This window comes from Melanerpes formicivorus, unplaced genomic scaffold (assembly GCF_026170545.1).
Source record: "Melanerpes formicivorus ecotype bairdi unplaced genomic scaffold, bMelFor1.0.p_v2 SCAF_3, whole genome shotgun sequence".
NCBI lineage: Eukaryota > Metazoa > Chordata > Aves > Piciformes > Picidae > Melanerpes > Melanerpes formicivorus.
The window spans coordinates 39745369-39764927 of record NW_027142355.1 but is presented as its reverse complement, the minus strand read 5'-3'; the positions used below and the strand labels follow the sequence as shown (position 1 = coordinate 39764927).

Genomic DNA, 19559 nt, shown 5'->3' with positions numbered 1-19559 from the left:
GTCCACACAGGAATGCATCCAGATTGGTTTGGAATGTGTCCAGAGAAGGAGATTCCACAACCTGTCTGGGCAGCCTGTTCCAGTGCTCTGTCACCCTCACTGTAATGAGGTTTCTCCTGTTGAGGCAAAATCTTCTATGCTCAAGCTTGTACCTGTTGTTTCTTGTCTCATTATTGCGTGCCACCAAAAAAAGATTGGCCCCTTCCACTTGACACCTAGCCCTGGAGTAGTTGTTAGGTTGGATGCAATGATCTTGAAGGTCTCTTCCAACCTGGTCTGGTCTGGTCTGGTCTATTCTATTCTATTCTATTCTATTCTATTCTATTCTATTCTATTCTATTCTATCTGCCACTGTAGACCAAAGGTCAGGCCCTAGAATCTGAGTTGCTGATACTGAATGTTGATTAGAAAGTTATTTGGCCCAGGCTGAGCATAACATTGATAATGTAAATGGTTCAATACGCTTGACATAGTAGGCCTGTTCCATCCTTGGAAACAGATCAAAACTCTGAATCCTGGCCATCTGTTTTGTGAGGAACCACTTAGGAAGGCAAAGTTTTAGGTGATCTTCTTACAACAGGGATTACCAAGTAAACAGAGAGCTTCAATAAAGGCCAAATATTATTGGGGGAGACAATTGGATGCTTGGTGCCATGGGTTGGTTGTTTAGGTGGGTAGGATTGGTTGATGGGTTGGACACGATGATCTTGAAGGTCTCTTCCAACCTGGTTTATTCTATATTCTATTCTATATTCTATAATTTGTGAGCATCTATGATCACTTAGAGTGATGGAAGGCAGTCCCTCTAGCAGCCCTTTCAAGACCCAGCCATGGTGACAAGCGTGGGTCCCCTCAACAGCCATAAAGTGGATGTGTTTTGTAAAGAATAAAAGTACAGCAGCAGCAAATTTGTGAAAGCAATTTATTCTATCATTAATGTGGGTGGGTTTTTTTTGCCTTGCTTACCTTTTGCTTCAGGCTTATATTAGTTGTTGAAGTGTTGAAGAGTCTCACATACTGGGAAAAAAAGCAGCAGGGAGAATGTAGTTTGCTTATAATGCAATGCTAAATGTTCTCTGTGTTTTCTGGAAGGTGGTGTTTCATATAGCATTTTCATTTAGATTTTAAATTGTTCCTGTGAGATTCATGAAGGAAAGGAAAGGAAAAAAATCCAAGTTCAGAGAGTGAAAAAAAAAAAAAGTAGAGCCACCTTAATGACCTAACTCAAGTCCCAGTGTAGCTAGTTACTAATAAAATCTCAAACCAATTGTTATTAAGTATCTGTCAATATGCTGCAATTTCACCCAGCGATTCTGCACTTTTATCAGAGGCCTTGGAGCGTCTTTATGCAAAGGATTATTTTCTGTTGGGTTTGGTGGGGTTCCTTTTTTATTATTTTGAAGAAAAAAAATAGTAGCATTTAATGAAAAATATTATGGCAGTCTATATCACTGAGTATGAAATGCTGACTGCTCTATATTAACTTTTTCCATTTGGGTCATAACGCTGTAACGCAATTTATTCGTGCAAAGTTACAAATCCCTAATATATGAAAAGAGCTTTCCAGTTACATTGCATTCAGTTACTGAGAAAAAAAAAACCACACAACAAAAAGTAAAGAAAAGAAAAGCAAAGCCTCTTTCTCAGTTATTAAAAAGCACAAGCCAACCTCATGAAGTTCAATAGGAGCAAGTACAGGGTCCTGCATCTGGGTCGAGGCAATCCCAGGCACAAATACAGGCTGGGCAGGGACTGGCTGGAAAGTAGCCCTGAGGAGAGAGACTTGGGGGTGCTGGTGGACAAAAAGCTCAACGTGAGCTCTCAATGTGCACTTGCAGCCCGCAAAGCCAATCAGATCCTGGGCTGCATCAGGAGAAGTGTGGCTAGCAGGTCGAGGGAGGTGATCCTCCCCCTCTACTCAGCCCTGGTGAGACCCCACCTGGAGTACTGTGTCCAGTTCTGGAGCCCCTATTACAAGAGGGATGTGGAGGTGCTGGAAGGTGTCCAGAGAAGGGCCACGAGGATGATCAGAGGGCTGGAGCACCTCTCCTATGAGGACAGACTGAAGGAGTTGGGGCTGTTCAGTCTGCAGAAGAGAAGGCTCCGAGGTGACCTAATTGTGGCCTTCCAGGATCTGAAGGGGGCCTACAGGAAGGCTGGGGAGGGACTTCTCAGGATCTCAGGTAGTGATAGGACTAGGGGGAATGGAATGAAGCTGGAGGTGGGGAGATTCAGGCTGGATGTGAGGAGGAGGTTCTTCACCATGAGAGTGGTGAGACCCTGGAATGGGTTGTCCAGGGAGGTGGTTGAGGCCCTGTCCCTGGGGGTGTTTAAGAGCAGGCTGGATGAGGCTGATCTAGTGTGGGGTGTCCCTGCCCGTGGCAGGGGTGTTGGAACTAGATGATCCTTGTGGTCCCTTCCAACCCTGAATGAAACTATGAAACTGTGAAACTATGAAACTATGAAACTCCTTTTGTTTTGGTTGCCTTTCAACTTAAATAAAAAAAAAGAAAGAAAAATTAGGAATTATAAAGTTTTAGGAGAGTTTTTTTCATTATTCATTTTTTTTCTCCCCCCCCCCCCCATCCTTCTTGCAAAACAAAATATATGCAGCATTTAATTAAAAACTCCAGAGCTATGAGAGCACAACACATGTTTTATGACAGCACATGTCCTCAGGGTGTTTCTTGTAGGCTCTGCAGATCACCGACAGCTTGCACAATGCCCTTTGTTTCACCCCCTGTGCCCGTGGTGTATAATGGGTGGTAGGGGATACTGGTCTCCTGTGGTGCTTCATAATGTAGTATAATAAGTAGTAAAATGATAATAAAAGCAAAAATTTTATTACTCCTGTAATCACCTCCACTTAATGATGTGAATTAAAACATCAAAGCTAAGTAACTGAAGGTTTTGTTGTTGTTGGGTTTTTTTTTGGGTTGTTTAGTGCCCCTTTTAGGCGTTGCTCACGTTGTACAAGTGGAGCTGTGTTTATATAAAGAAGTTCTTGCTTAAACTCTGCAAAGAATCCTAGGCTCCTAGAATGGTTTAGGTGGAAGGGACCTGAGAGATTATCTACTCCAATCTCCTCCCCATGGGCCTCTCAACTAGACCTGGGTGCTCAAGGCCTCATCCAACCAGGCTTTAAAACACCCCGAGGGAGGAGGCATCCACAACCTCCCTGGGCAGCCTATTCCAGAGTCCTACCACCCTCATACTGAAGAACTTCTTCCTAAGATCCAGTCTAGCCCTGCTCTCCTCAGCTTAAAACCATTCCCCCTTGTCCTGTTGCTAGACATCATTATGAAAAGTCCCTCTCCAGCTTTCCTGTAGGATGTCCTATGAGGACAGACTGAAGGAGTTGGGGCTGTTCAGTTTGCAGAAGAGAAGGCTCCGAGGTGACCTCATTGTGGCCTTCCAGTATCTGAAGGGGGCTACAGAAAGGCTGGGGAGGGACTTTTCAGGATCTCAGGTAGTGATAGGACTAGGGGGAATGGAATGAAGCTGGAGGTGGGGAGATTCAGGCTGGATGTGAGGAGGAGGTTCTTCCCCATGAGAGTGGTGAAGCCCTGGAATGGGTTGTCCAGGGAGGTGGTTGATGCCCCATCCCTGCAGATGTTTAAGACCAGGCTGGATGAGGCTCTGGCCAGGCTGATCTAGTGTGGGGTGTCCCGGCCCATGGCAGGGGGGTTGGAACTAGATGATCCTTGTGGTCCCTTCCAACCCTGACTGATACTATACTATGATACTATACTATACTATGTCTTCAGGTATTGGAAAGGAGCTGTAAGGTCCCCTCAGAGTCTTGTAAGAAGCCAGTGATGATTCCTCTTTGCGTAAATGCACAGTCTTTCTCTATAGTGTATTTGGGAAAGTTTTGCTTGGAAATTGCAGCATTTTCACCAGGAGTTGCAAAAGTGTAGTGTTGGTGTGACTTCTGGATTCAGCCTCCATTAAATTTGTGATTTGGTGCTGGGAAAAGTTGGAATGCTGTTGAAACTACGTTCTTCACTGTGCTCTTCCAGAAAATGTGTTTAAACATAGTACCCAACTCACCATGGACCAGGCCTTTGGAGTTCATTATATCATGGAAATCTCATTTTAAAGGTTCATGATTGACAGCTAAGCTGTGGGCTGCTGATTACCTTTCCTTATGTAATCAATCAAAGGTAAAGCAGGGATTCATTTAATGTCGTCTGTTTGTTTAGCACAAGATCATTGCCTGCTTATTTTCAGTCAGATTTTCCTTTCGTTTTAAAGCTGTTCTCCAAGTGCTAATTTAAGAATTTATTGCTGCTTTCTTTTTACTTGGAAACAACTGAAAACCCTTACTCAAGAAAGCAGTTTGGCTGTATAGCCACTGGAGGTCACCCATAAGAGTTGGGAGTAATTCTCTAGCCGGCTTCTGCCCACGTGCTGCCTTTCACAGAAATAATTACAAACCCTGTGGAAATATGCAGATTCTGCAGAGTAGAAGTATCAGCTGCATAAAACAGTGGCTACACTTATTATCTGAGCATTTTGTTTCCCCCACTTTTAAATAATCCGGGAGAATACTGGTGATAGGTGTGGCAAGTGAAGTTTTAAAAGTGTCTGCTTAGATTGTGTCAATTCTGTTTCATTAAATCCACTCCTCTGCTGATTTCATTCGAGAAATGTGATGATTGTAACATGCCTATATAATAAATATGCAGCAATATCACATGCTGAGTGCAGATGACAGAGCCACATGCAGCAGTGTGGATTCTCCACTGTTTTAGAGCATCACAGTATAACCTAGGTTGGAAATGACCTCGAGGATCATCGAGTCCAACCTATCAACACAGACCCCATGACTAGACCATGGCACCAAGTGCCACGTCCAATCTCCTCTTGAACGCCTGGAGAAGAGGAGGCTCAGGGGAGACCTTACTGCTCTCTACAACAACCTGAAGGGAGGTTGTAGCCAGGACAGGGTTGGTCTCTTCTCTCAGACAACCAGCCCCAGAACAAGAGGACACAATCTCAAGGTGCACCAGGGGAAGTTTAGGCTTGAGGTGAAGAGAAAGTTCTTCACAGAAAGAGTTGTTGGCCATTGGAATGTGCTGCCCAGGGAGGTGGTGGAGTCACCATCCCTGGAGGTGTTCAAAAAGGGATTGGACGTGGCACTTGAAGCCATGGTTTAGTAGTCATGAGGTGTTGGGGACAGGTTGGGCTTCATGATGTCTGAGGTCTTTTCCAGCCTTATTGATTCTATGATTCTATGAACGTCTCAGAATTGGTTTGCATTTGACTGCAGTATCTCTTGCTCACTAATACAGCAGATTTTCTTTTTTTCTTTTTTTTTTCACCCCTGTTATCTAGGTGATTGATATAGGTTCTGGAAAAGGCTATCTGAGTTCATTTTTGTCCATGCAGTATAACTTAAAAGTTTATGGAATTGACTCTTCCAACACCAACACTAATGGTGCTCATGAAAGGAACAGAAAATTGAAGAAACACTGGAAAGCCTATCAGAGTCGAGGAAGAGCAAACCTCGAAAGCCAGAGGTTGGAAGAAGCAAATGACAGGCCAGTAGAAAGTGCAATTAAATATAAAGCAATCAAGGAAAAGCCCTTCAATAGTCTTCAAAGTCAGGACCAAGAGACAATCCAAGATTTAGTTCCTTCTTGTGGTTTCACGGAAACAGTTGTATTGGAAACCAACCAACAAACTGAAGCTGATTTAATGGCCCAGGCACAATCTGATGAGAGCAAACTTGCTGAAGAGGTTCTTGCTATTCTGAATGTTCTACCTGCTGATGCTGTAGAAGCTTTTTCTTCATCTCAGTGTAATTGTGAGGAACTCTGCGAAGAGGAGAAGGTGCAAAGAAAAATGGAATCTCTCAAGGCTAAAGCAGGCAGGTCAGGTGAATCAAACCTGTACCTCCCACTGACCTCGTGCATCACTGCGGAAACAGAACTCAATGACATCATAATGGATCTGGAGGTTGTTTCACTAACATTTTAAGTCCATTGTCTTTACATTGTCATATGTAGATAATGTTTGCTGAGTGTATGTAGAGTGGTGTTAATGAATATTCTGGCCCAACGCTGATTTTCAGCCAGTTAGCAGAAGTATGTCTAGCAACTCAGATTGCTTTTCTCTTTTAATGTATTCTTTGGGGATTGGGCCCTCAGTTCAAGAAGGACAGGAAACTACTTGAAAGAGTCCAGCACAGAGCTGCAAAAATGATTAAGGGAATGGAACAGCTTCCTTACAAGGAGAAACTGAGGGAGCTGGGGCTCTTTAGTTTGGAGAAGAGGAGACAAAGGGGTGAACTCATTCATGTTTATAAAGATGTAAAGGGTGAGTGCCAAGAGGATGGAGCCAGGCTCTGCTGAGTGATGCCCAATGACAGGACAAGGGGCAGTGGGTGGAAGTCGAGGCATAGGAAGTTCCATGGAAACAGGAGATAGAATTATTTCCCTGTGACACTGACAGAACCCTGGAACAGGCTGCCCAGGGGGGTTGTGGAGCCTCCCTCTCTGGAGATACTCAAAACCTGCCTGGATGTGTTCCTGTATGATCTGCTGTGGGTGATCCTGCTCTGGCAGGGGGCTTGGACTGGATGATCTTTCAAAGTCCCTTCCAGCTCCTAACATTCTGTGATTGTGTGGTTATTTTGAATATGCAACCAGGTATTTTACCACTGTAAATTATAATGAAAAAGGTTATATTGAGCAGGTTGATGGATATATTAAGCACTGGAATTTCTGTTTTTCTATTTTTGTATATTCAGTTAAACTTAGAAGGCATAGGACAATCTATTGCTTACAGTACTCCACATAAAGTGTTTGTAAAGAGCCTTATTTGCAAGCCATTTTTATCTTTTGATTTTTCAGAGTTGCTTTAAATGCAGTTAGTAATTTACTAGCTGGTGGAAATTGTGTCTACACAAATCAGCCCAAGCTGTCCAATGGCAGTGGACACAAGTGCAGAAGCTGTATGGCTGATCAGTTCCTGTGCCTGAGCTAACGCAGGCTATCTGGATAGATACATACTGTCTTTTATGGAAAGATGGAGGCTTGTCTGTGTTCAGTACTGACTGAGCTGTTATATTCAAGGGTGTAATTAATCTCTGATTCAAGATCACAGGTTTGTGCTGATGAACCTATAACTTGAGCTAATGAATGCTGCTGAGTGTCTGAGAATGTCAGGAGCAAACTAAGGTTGGAATGGAATGGAATGGAATGGAATGGAATGGAATAGAATAGAATAGAATAGAATAGAATAGAATAGAATAGAATAGAATAGAATAGAATAGAATAGAATAGAATAGAATAGACCAGGTTGGAAGAGACCTTCAAGATCATTGTGTCCAACCTATCATCCAACACCACCTAATCAACTAAACCATGGCACCAAGCACCCCATCCAGTCTCCTCCTAAACACCTCCAGTGATGGTGACTCCACCACCTCCCTGGGCAGCACATTCCAATGGCCAATCACTCTCTCTGTGTAGAACTTCTTCCTAACCTCCAGCCTAAACATCCCCTGGCACAGCTTGAGACTGTGTCCTCTTGTTCTGGTGCTGGTTGCCTGGGAGAAGAGACCAACCTTCATGCAGACAGGCTTATGCCTGTCTGCAAAAAGACTCTCTTAGCAGCAGGGTTCTGTTGATGAAGCATATGCCTTTATGTTTCCACAGTTGGGTTTTGTATCCTTGTGGCACATAATTTGTGTGATGTAAAAGGTGGAAAAAATCCTCTATCAATGCCTTTCTTTGTAAAAGAAAATACAGATTACTGTCAGCAAAGGTAAAAACTTTATTGTGCTAAAAAATAGCTGTATCTAAACTGCATATTAGGTGTGACAAATGCATGTAATTAGAAACTTGAAACTGTTCAATCCTTTACAGGTGTTAAAGGTATTGTGACAATTTGTGGTGGAAAACAAAATGCATCATTTTACAAATATGTGCAATTTTGTTGTTGGTGTAGTCATGAATTGATGGTTTTAATCAAATTGTCCTAAGATGAGGACAAATGGGGAATTAGCATTCACTGATTTATACTGTGAGTCCTGAAATTAATCTGCTGATGAAATATAGATGCAGACTCTGAAGGGACCTTATAGCTGCCTTCCAGTACCTGAAGGGATCCTACAGGAAGGCTGGAGAAGGACTTTTCATAAGGGCATCTAGCAATAGGATAAGGGGGAGTGATTTTAAGATGAGAGAAGGTAGGTTTAGACTGGATCTTAGGAAGAAGTTCTTCAGTATGAGGGTGGTGAGACTCTGGAATAGGTTGCTCAGGGAGGTTGTGGATGCCTCCTCCCTGGGAGGGACAAGTCTAGTTGTGAGGTATCCCTCCCCATGGCAGGTTGGTTGGAATAGATGATCTCTAAGATGCCTTCCAGCCTAAGTCATTCTGTGATTCTATGAATGTTTGTTTATGTATAGTCCAGGACCAACACTGAGATATCAAATTTTGCTACACTTAAGCCAATGATGCAGAAAGTGCTGTCAGTTGTCCTGAGGCTACCTTGCTGATGTCACTGAAGGTCCAAAAGTGTATCTGACACAGACAGACTGCCGGTGTATTGCCCAGAAATTTTGAGCATTGTAATGTGTTTCCTCTATTTTGCTTGTGGAAGCCATCTTCCACTAGCTTTGTCCTGAAAGAATCTCTCTCATTTTTCCTGTGCTGGGCTGTAAATGTTGTCCTTGCAAGTGCACATCTTCCCTTAGCTTCCAAACTTTAATCCTCTTCCACTATTTCTGTAATTGCATGTGGAAAAAGGCTTTGTGGAATGGTGAGCTAAAGCTGACTGATGGGAAAAAAAGTCTTTAAAAACTAAACTGCACTGAAACTGTGCTTTTGCCACCTAAAAGTTTTGTATCCCAAGAGGAGGAGAGGACAAGAGGGGAGAGGCAGTACAAAGTGGAAGGATGAGGAAGAGGACAGGAAGATACAAAAAACCAAAACCAAAACCAAAACCAAAACCAAAACCAAAACCAAAAGAGAGGAAAAGTGGAGGTTTTACTGTTTCACACATACATGTGTCATACAATGGAGATAGGTGAGAAAATATATAGCAGCAAAAATCACAGTATCAACAAGGTTGGAAAAGACCTCAGATATCATGAAGTCCAACCTATCACCTAACACCTCATGACTAACTAAACCATGGCACCAAGCACCCCACCCAGTTTCTTCCTAAACACCTCCAGTGATGGTGACTCCACCACCTCCCTGGGCAGCCCATTCCAATGGGCAATCTCTCCTACTATGAAGAACTTCTTCCTAACATCCAGCCTAAACCTCCCCCAGCACAGCTTGAGACTTTACATTACATTTATAAACATGAATGTGGTCACCCCTCAGTCTCCTCCAAGCTAAATAATTTCTTGTTGATAATTCTTTGTTGATAACCTTGTTCATGCAAAAAGGCTGAAACATCAACAACATGTAGCAATTTCATGTACATTCCAACTGCTAATGCTGGAAGGTTATGAATGGTAAGGAGAAGGAGGGGAAAACAGAGGGGAAAGGGAAATTTTGGGAAACCAGGAAAGCAGAAAATAAAATAGAACAGATCATCTGAAGCCAAGGTTCTTCATTTGTGCTATTGAAGAACATGGACATTTGTTGTTGAATAGCAGTAAGCACACTGTAAAGCTGTGACAGCACTGCAGTTTTGAAAGCAACAAAGCCTGCTTTTCACATTGTTCACAAAATGGGTTTGAGTTCTGCAATTTAAAATAGTAGAAATGCCATAGATAGGTCCAGCCAGATTTACAGCAGCAAATCTAAAGTAAAAGAAGTAGCAGTGTCATTAAGAAAAATGACAGGAAAGCTAAGATGAGACAATGTCCTGTGCTCAGTCACCTCATAGATGTTCGTTTCCATGTAGATAAAGCAGCTCCTGTTCACAGTCTTGAACTTCTGCTTTCTTAATGGCTGGTGAAGGCAGAGTGCAGAGATGGGTAGTTCCTGACCTGAATGAAGCCATGACAATCTGTCTCTCCATAGAGGCAATGCATGGGGGTCACACAGAATCAGAGAATGTTAAGGGGTTGGAAGGGACCTCCAGAGGTCATCAAGTCCAACCACACTGCCAAAGCAAGATCACATAGGGCAGGCCACACAGGAATGCATCCAGACAGGTTTTGAAAGTCTCCAGAGAAGGAGACTCCACAGCCTCTCTGGGCAGCCTGTTCCAGGGCCTTGTCACACTCACAGTAAAGAAGTTTCTCCTCATGTTGAGGTGGAACCTCCTGTGTTCTGTCTTGTACCCAATTGTTCCTTGTCCTATCAGCTGGGGGCCACTGAAAAGAAACTGGCACTTTCATCTAGACACCCACCCCTCAGATATTTACAGACCTTGGTAAGATCATCTCTCAACCTTCTCTTCTAAAGATGAAACAGCCCCAGGTCTCTCAGTTCCTTAGCACTGAAGTCCTTTTCTTATGCAATGAAAAATGTTACACCAGAACAGTAGGAGTCCTCACAGAGTTTGTGTGTTGAAAACTTACAGCTCCATAACCATTTGCAGCATGTTTGGGTCTCAAGAGTTTGTAGGTGTTGTTTATGCCCTTGCAGGTGAAGAGGGTTGAAGTTGAAGAGCTTTATTGTGCTTTTCTTCCTTTTTTCCCTTAGGACTGTGTGATGGTGGGGCTACATACATGTGGCGATCTTGCTGCCAATACCCTACGCATTTTTACTGCCAAGCCTGAAATCAAAGCAGTGTGCAGCGTAGGCTGCTGCTACCATCTGTTGTCAGAACAGTTTGAAAACCAAGAAGGTAATACTTCTGAGCTTAACTTGTGCCTGACAGTTTGCATGTTGAGAGTAATACATTCTTTAATTAATAACCTCCTTGTGTTTGTTCCTTTCCAGTGGCTCCTTCAGTACTGGCTTTAATTACGTTATGTGGGTCATTCATACAGAGTATTCCTATGATTCCTGCTGAAATTAGGGACATTCATGCAGAATGGGGTTTGTGTGATTATGAATACAGCTGGTTTTATTCTGTTACTTCATTTGTAAAATGTGGAGACTTTTTTTAGTCCAACTTGTTTTCATCTTTGTGAATTATTTTTGTACCAGCCGTTGGCTGCCTGCATGCAGCATCCATTTATGTTGAGTTGTACATATACAACCAGAAGTGGAATTAAGTCCCTATAATGTAAATTACTACACATACACACACACAAAAATCACTCACCTGAGTGCAGAGCTTTGGGGCATTACCAATTTAGAATAGAATTGGAATGGAATGGAATGGAATGGAATGGAATGGAATGGAATGGAATGGAATGGAATGGAATGGAATAGAATGGAATGGAATGGAACAGGTTGGAAAAGACCTTTGAGATCATCAAGTTTGCAGATGACACCAAGTTAGGGGCAGATGTTAGTCAGTTAGAGGGTGGAAAGGCTCTGCAGAGGGACCTCGACTGACTGGACAGGTGGGCAGAGTCCAATGGGATGGCATTCAACAAGTCCAAGTGCTGAGTGCTGCACTTTGGCTACGGCAATCCCATGCAGAGCTACAGGCTGGGGTCGGAGTGGCTGAGAGCTCCCAAACAGAGAGGGACCTGGGGGTGCTGATCAACAGCCACCTGAATATGAGCCAGCAGTGTGCCCAGGCAGCCTAGAGGGCCAATGGCATCCTGGCCTGCATCAGGAATAGTGTGGCCAGCAGGAGCAAGGAGGTCATTATGCCCTGTACTCTGCATTGGTTAGGCCACACCTTGAGTCCTGTGTCCAGTTCTGGGCCCCTCAGTTTAAGAAGGACATTGAAACACTTGAAGGTGTCCAGAGAAGAGCAGCAAGGCTGGGGAGAGGCCTTGAGCACAAGCCCTGTGAGGAGAGGCTGAGGGAGCTGGGATTGTTTAGCCTGGAGAAGAGGAGGCTCAGGGGTGACCTCATTGCCCTCTACAACTACCTGAAGGGAGGTTGTAGCCAGGAAGGGGTTGGTCTCTTCTCCCAGGCAAGCAGCACCAGAACAAGAGGACACAGTCTCAAGCTGCGCCAGGGGAGGTTTAGACTCGAGGTGAGGAGGAAGTTCTTCACCGAGCGAGTCATTCGTCATTGGAATGTGCTGCCCAGGGAGGTGGTGGAGTCATCAACCCTGGAGGCGTTCAAGAGGATATTGGACGTGGCACTTGGTGCCATGGTCTAGTCATGGGGTCTGTGTTGATAGGTTGGTCTCGATGATCCTCGAGGTCCTTTCCAACCTAAGTGATACTGTGATACTGTAAAACAAGGGAATAATCACATCCCTTAGACTGCAGGCTGACCTGCTAAACTTCAGAGTCCTGTGAATTTTCTATCCATCTTACAGTCTACCTGTCTGAGTCATATCTGAGTCATATCTTTGTCTGTAAAGATACTATGGAAATCTTGCTGAAGGTCTTGCTAAAGTATGTGTAAGCTGTGTCTATGCACTCCCCTTCTTCTCAGACCCAATCACTGCATCACACAAAGCAATGAAGTTGGTCAGTCTCTGGTAAATTCCTGCTAGCTGTTGTCTAGGAAGAAGATAGATGCTGGGCAGAGGAGTTCTAGAGCCATCCTGGAAGCTGTGGAGAGTAGCTTCTAAGTAAGGAAGAAGTCAGTAAACCTTTTGCAGAATAAATAAGAGCCTTGAACTCTCAAGTTACATAAATATAAACTTAGAGTATATTTGCTAAGCTCTCACTTTTAAGAGCTGGTGAGTATAATTAAGGGCACTGAAAGTGCAAGAGGAGTCAAAATTCACATACAGAATTTATTAGATTTGTTAAAACTGAAAAGGCCTCAAATAAGGTGGATTAGGCAGACAAAAACTGAGTTTGCTAAAGGATTCCTTACACAAACATAATGGCTTCATATCACTCTCTTCCCCTGAAATATGGGAAGATGAGTTACTGCCTTAGAAGTATTAGAGTACAGATGATTTATGTGGTGCCTAGGTGTATTCTCAAAGATACTCCACAGGCAATGTCTTAAAATAACTATCACTGATACCATGGTAACACAGGAAAACATTTCCAAGCACAAGATCAAAAAGCTTGGTTTACTTTCCAAGGGATCTTTAGATCATAGAATCATAGAATCAATAAGGTTGGAAAAGACCTCAAAGATCATCAAGTATTGCTGCACAGGGCATGTTTCCATGAGTTTGTGACAAAACTAGCTGGGGTTTTGATGAGGGCAGTGGAGATTTCTTTGCACTGAAAAATCTCTGGAGCAGAGGAAATGACATTTGTTCCCATTTAATTATCATCTCAGAAGACACTATCAGGGATTTTATGTCATTTGGAATTGCTGACACAGATCTTAAGTACTCCATAATTATTTTTACTTCCTCTTAGCATTGCAAAGTGCACAGAAGGTTTTGGTATCACTTTGCAGTATGAGTCCACTAAGATTTCAGAATTGCTGAAGATAAATAATTGTTCTTGGTCATGATCCAGGCTTAACACTTTTGAATACAGATTTGTTCATTAATATTAATGGGGGAATGAAAAAGCTGGATGACATAATTTCCATGTTATTTTTATGATGGAACACACTACAAAGCATATAATCAATTAGTTTGCGTTGGCATAAATCCACTGAGATACTCCCAACCTTTAAACAAGGGCCAGACTTTCATCATAGCCCTGATGTTATATTAGAAACATCTTTCACTCATTTTTTTCAAGGTACTTAAATACTTCAAATAGCTGAGAATTTTGTAGGCTGTGTTTTGTCTCCACTGTTGCAGGTAATGAATTTCTGTAGTTCTTTGCTTTGCCATCAAAGTGCACTTGGTATGTTTACATATATTGTATTTTGTGTATTTTTATCTAGAAATATATATGGGTTTATCTATAAATATATATGGGTTTACATATAAATATATATACTTTTAAATTGTTTATATATAGACTTTATTTTTATATACACACACACTTTATATGTTAATGGTTACTTTGCTTTCAAACTGACTGCTACATTGGTAGACCTGAGAATATAGCTTTAGTGTCTATATTACTTATATCACATTCTCAGGCCTTTGCTTTCACAAAATCACAGAATCACCAAGGTTGGAAGAGACCTCAAAGATCATCGAGTCCAACCTGTCACCGCAGACCCCATGACTAAACCATGGCACCAAGTGCCACATCCAATCCCCTCTTGAACACCTCCAGGGATGATGACTCCACCACCTCCCTGGGCAGCACATTCCAATGGCTAACAACTCTCCCTGTGAAGAGCTTTCTCCTCACCTCAAGCCTAAACTTCCCCTGGTGCAGCTTGAGACTGTGTCCCCTTGTTCTGGTGCTGGATGCCTGGGAGAAGAGACCAACCCCCTCCTGGCTACAACCTCCCTTCAGGGAGTTGGAGAGAGCAATAAGGTCTCCCCTGAGCCTCCTCTTCTCCAGGCTAAGCAACCCCAGCTCCCTCAGCCTCTCCTCACAGGGCTTGTGTTCCAAACCCCTCCCCAGCTTTGTTGCCCTTCTCTGGACACAGTCCATCAAGTCAGTATCTTTCCTAATCTGGGGGGCCCAGAGCTGGATGCATTTTCATCTGCATTGGATTTTATATGCCACTTCATCTCTAATTTTTATTAGCCACAGTATCATCAGCAAACTTTGTCCTATTCTTTGTTAACTTTTTCAGGCTATTTGTGGATTCTGTCATCAATCCATGCCATCATAAATCTCCTTTGGCCTCTGCTGGTCATCTCTGTCCTCCGTGAGAAAATGTATTTTATTCCCATCCTCTGTTTCTGTCAATTGCTTACCCATAGGAATACTTTTTATCTTGTTCTGTGGTTTGATAGTTTCTCTAATTGTCTTGTTGAATGCTATTTGGAAACACACTCTCTATTTTTCATGTTTAAGTGTTGCTTGAAGCCTTCAAAAAATATTCCAATATGTTTGTGGGACATGACTTGCCTTTAAGAAAGTCACCTTCACTCTTCCCAAATACACATCTGCTTGTGTATCCAATTACTCTTTTATTTAATACATTTTTTTCCATATAAATGTGAGGCTTCCTCTCTGGAAGCTCCCTGGAGGTTCCCTTGAGCTTTTCATAGGCATCAATATTACTCTACCTGCTTTTGAATTCTCTAGAACCAAAGAACACTGCAGTTGCCCACTGCAGTTTGGTGATTTCTGCCTTTTTACAGCTTCTCTTTTCCTGTATCTTCTTCTGGGGAGCCTTCAGTTCTAGCTATTTCATGTGGTGAGTTCCTTCCACGATGCAGGACTGTGGCTTAAGAACAGCATTCAGCTTTTTACCCCTGCTTTATTTCCTTGAGCAATCCTTTATAGCTTGGTTACGACGGCAGACCTGTAACTGCTATCTCTACAGAAATCTGTGGGCACTCAGATACCTGCCAAAAGTGAAAGAGTTTTTGAGATTAAAGAAAAAAATTGAGGTCTATGCAAATTAATTTTTTTACTCTTATAAGTGTTGAAAGAAAAATGTTTTGTTTGCCTGTGATGATTACACTACTGACCCAAGAAAATTATATGGCAATAACCCTTTTTTTTTCCTGCTATCACCATGCAGAACAGAATTAAATAGCTTGTGCTCTCTCAAGGAGATTCAGACTCATACCTAAACAATTTCATGCTCTGAAGTGGAATCAGAATATTTAGAACATAATAAAAGTTATATAGCTGAGTAGAAAGAAAAAAAATCACTTTTTTTTTTGGTAAGGACTACTGTTGAGATCTAGTACAAAAAGACTAATTAGACTGACAGCAGAAGAATTAATAAAGCTATAAATCCTTGGTTAGAAAGCTTAATTTCCTGTTTTACATGGCAACATTTGAGACACAGTGTTGCTGCATACTTTCTACTGGTCTGAATAGGGCAATTCCTTCCCTGACTCCTGTAAGAATAGTCTGTGCTTAGTGGCAGCCTTTGTTTGTCAAGGGCAAAGAGCTAAAAGAAGGCTCCAAGGTGACCTTATTGTGGCCTTCCAGTATCTGAAGGGGGCCTACAGGAAGGCTGGGGAGGGACTTCTCAGGATCTCAGGTAGTGATAGGACTAGGGGGAATGGAATGAAGCTGGAGGTGGGGAGATTCAGGCTGGACATGAAGAAGAAGTTCTTCACTGTGAGAGTGGTGAAGCCCTGGAATGGGTTGTCCAGGGAGGTGGTTGAGGCCCCATCCCTGGAGGTGTTTAAGGCCAGGCTGGATGAGGCTCTGTCCAGCCTGATCTAGTGTGGGGTGTCAAGTCCAACCTGTCACCTAAGACTTCATGACTACTAAACCATGGCACCAAGCGCCACGTCCAATCCCCTCTTGAACACCTCCAGGGATGGTGACTCCACCACCTCCCTGGGCAGCACATTCCAATGACTAATGACTCTCTCAATGAAGAACTTTCTCCTCACCTTGAGCCTAAACTTCCCCTGGTGCAGCTTGAGACTGTGTCCCCTTGTTCTGGTGCTGGTTGTCTGGGAGAAGGGACCAACCCCCTCCTGGCAACAACCACCCTTCAGGTAGATGTAGAGAGAAATAAGGTCTCCCCTGAGCCTCCTCTTCTGCAGGTTAAACCATCCCAGCTTCCTCAGCCTCTCCTTGTAGAAGAGGTATAAAATACAGTTCTGTTAATATTACTTGTTACACTAAAAGATATATAGGGATAGCTACATATTGTATCTGTCCATATATTGTATCTCTTTTCTCCTCCTTTGCAGATGGGATTTGTCTGATTTAGGATATGATTTATTTTTTTTAAATGTGTGTCACACCTTGCTAACTGAGTGCCATGAGAGATGTCCAGTGGTATGAAAAGCTGGTAATTGGCTTCAGTGGGAGTTTTCTGTAAGTGAAAGAGGTAGACAAGTCTGGTGTAGAAACCAGATTTTGCCAGTGTTGAAATTCATCTCCCTCTCCTTTGGACTTTCTCAAAAGCAACTACAGGATATTCCGTTGTCCAGCCTAACAGAAATCATATTTATACATAAGAGAATAGAATAGAATAGAATAGAATAGAATAGAATAGAATAGAATAGAATAGAATAGAATAGAATAGAATAGAATAATAGAATAGCATAGAATAGCATAAAATAGACGAATAGACTAGACTAGACTAGACTAGACTAGACTAGACTAGACTAGAATAGAATAGAATAGAATAGAATTAACCAGGTTGGAAAAGACCTTTGAGATCATGGAGTCCAACCTATCACCCAACACCATCTCATCAACTAAACCGTGACACCAAGCACCCCATCCAGTCTCTTCCTGAACACCTGAGCCAGCAGTGTGCCCAGGTGGCCAAGAGGGCCAAGGGCATCCTGGCCTGCATTACGAATGGTGTGGCCAGCAGCAGCAGGGAAGTCATTGTGCCCTCTGCTCTGCATTGGTTAGGCTGCACCTTGAGTCCTGTGTCCAGTTCTGGGCCCCTCAGTTTAAGAAGGACATCGAGACACTTGAACATGTCCAGAGAAGGGCAACAAGGCTGGGGAGAGGCCTTGAACACAAGCCCTATGAGGAGAGGCTGAGGGAGCTGGGATTGTTTAACCTGGAGAAGAGGAGGCTCAAGGGTGACCTCATTGCTGTCTACAACTACCTGAAGGGAGGTTGTAGCCAGGAAGGGGTTGGTCTCTTCTCCCAGGCAAGCAGCACCAGAACAAGAGGACACAGTCTCAAGCTGCACCAGGCGAAGTTTAGGCTCGAGGTGAGGAGAAAGTTCTTCACCGAGCGAGTCGTTCATCATTGGAATGTGCTGCCCAGGGAGGTGATGGAGTCACCATCCCTCGACGAGTTTAAGAGGGGATTGGACGTGGCACTTGGTGCCATGGTCTAGTCATGAGGTCTGTGGTGACAGGTTGTACTCAATGATCCTTAAGGTCTCTTCCAACCTTAGCGATACTGTGATACTGTGATACCTCCAGTGATGGTGACTCCACCACTGCCCTGTGTATTCATTCCAATGGCCAATCTCTCTTTCTGTGAAGAACTTCTTCCTAACATCCAGCCTAAACCTCCCCTGATGCAGCTTGCAACTGTGTCCTCTTGTCCTGGAAACCTATTTGATGACAGTATAAAGACTTTATATAAAAGTATTCTGCCTTCAGCTTATCCATTTTCAGGGCACTTTATGATCTTTGAGGTCTCATCCAACCAGATGTATTCTGTGATCCTATGGATTGTGTATGCTATAAGTGTGTTTTATTTTTGCACTGAAGAGGCTTTCTGCATTGACCATGTTTTCCACTAAAGATGAGATTATTATTTTTGTGGCCAGGTAATTTAATTCCACAAATAGGGCTCCTTTTCCTTTCCTCTTAATAGAGGTGCAATTAGCACTTTGCAAAAATGTAGCATTTTCAATATTATAGTTATCATTTTCAGTACCAGAATATAATGGGCTTTGGGAAATTGCTGTTGGCTCTTGAATCATCATGCAAGTGGAAATGGCCTAGTGTTTAATACACCACCTATAGGTCCAAATTAAAGGCTGCCTTCATTTCTTGTTTGCTGGGTGTTGGAGTGGGAGTTTCATGTCTCTGTTGTTGAATTTTTATATGACTACTGCTAAATTCCTAGAACTAGGTAACAGGTCTGAAAAGCAACATTTTAATACAGGGTTAGAAAAGAATTTGTTTTAATTTCCTCTCACAGCTATTAGCCTCAACTTTTATGGGAGTTACTGGGTTTGTTGGTAGGACTAGGATGAACTCTGTTTTTGACTGGGGGTCCAGGCTTCCTCTTCACTGAGCAACTTCTGAGCTTATTGTCTCCGTCCTCAATCTACATCTGTGATTCGAGTGGATTCTAAGTCATTCCAGGCCTTCAAAGCAGCAGTCAGAAGAATGGGAACCCCTTCCTATCTTACTGTGCCCCCTCCTGAAATGCCAGTACTGACATAAAACTGTCAGAATCTGCTTGTTCATCTTTCCCTTGGTGTTGCCATGAATATTTCCTTTTAGTTTTCAGTAATCATTTTCTGTTACTAGTAGGTGAGGAAGCATTTCAAGTCCCGCATTCAGTTTTGGGCCCCTTACTACAAGAGGGACGTTGAGTTGCTGGAGCAGGTCCAGACAAGAGAAACAAAGCTGGTGAAGGGTCTAGAGAATAAGTCTTATGAGAAGTAGCTGTGGGAACTGGAGTTGTTTAGCCTGGAGAGAAGAGACTGAGGGGAGACCTTAGCACTCTGCAACTATCTGAAAGGAGTTTGTAGCAAGGTAGAAAATGATCTCTTCTCCCAAGTAACAAGTGATAGGGAAAGAAATGGCCTCAAGTTGTGCCAGGGGAGGTTTGACTATTAGGAAAGATTTCTTCACCAAAAGGGGTATCATGAACTTGGACAGGCTGCCCAGGGAAGTGGTTCAATCACCATCCCTGGAGATACTTAAAAGATACGTAGATGTGGTGCTTAGGGACATGGTTTAGTGGTGGATGTGACAGTGTTAGCACTGAATTTGGTGATCAGAAAGGTCTTTTCCAAACTCAAGAGTTCTATGATTCTTTAATGAATCTGAGATCAAAATATTGAAGACAAGAAGGGAAATGAACTTACATTTATAATGTCATTTAGCCTGGAGAAGAGGAGGCTCAGGGGAGACCTCATTGCCCTCTACAGCTACCTGAAGG

At 43.0% G+C, this 19559-nt stretch overlaps 1 protein-coding gene across 5 annotated transcripts in view; it reads left to right on the top strand.

Moving 5' to 3' along the window:
- Positions 1-19559, top strand: part of METTL25 (methyltransferase like 25) — a 90973-nt gene that overhangs the window by 19146 nt on the left and 52268 nt on the right. For 4 of the 5 annotated variants that reach the window (XM_068170533.1, XM_068170530.1, XM_068170537.1 and 1 more), the window contains 2 exons: positions 5341-5964; positions 10621-10765. In XM_068170533.1, coding sequence (XP_068026634.1) covers positions 5341-5964; positions 10621-10765 — 769 coding nt within the window. The remainder of the gene's footprint in view (positions 1-5340; positions 5965-10620; positions 10766-19559) is intronic. The other variant, XM_068170538.1, reaches the window with a different exon arrangement.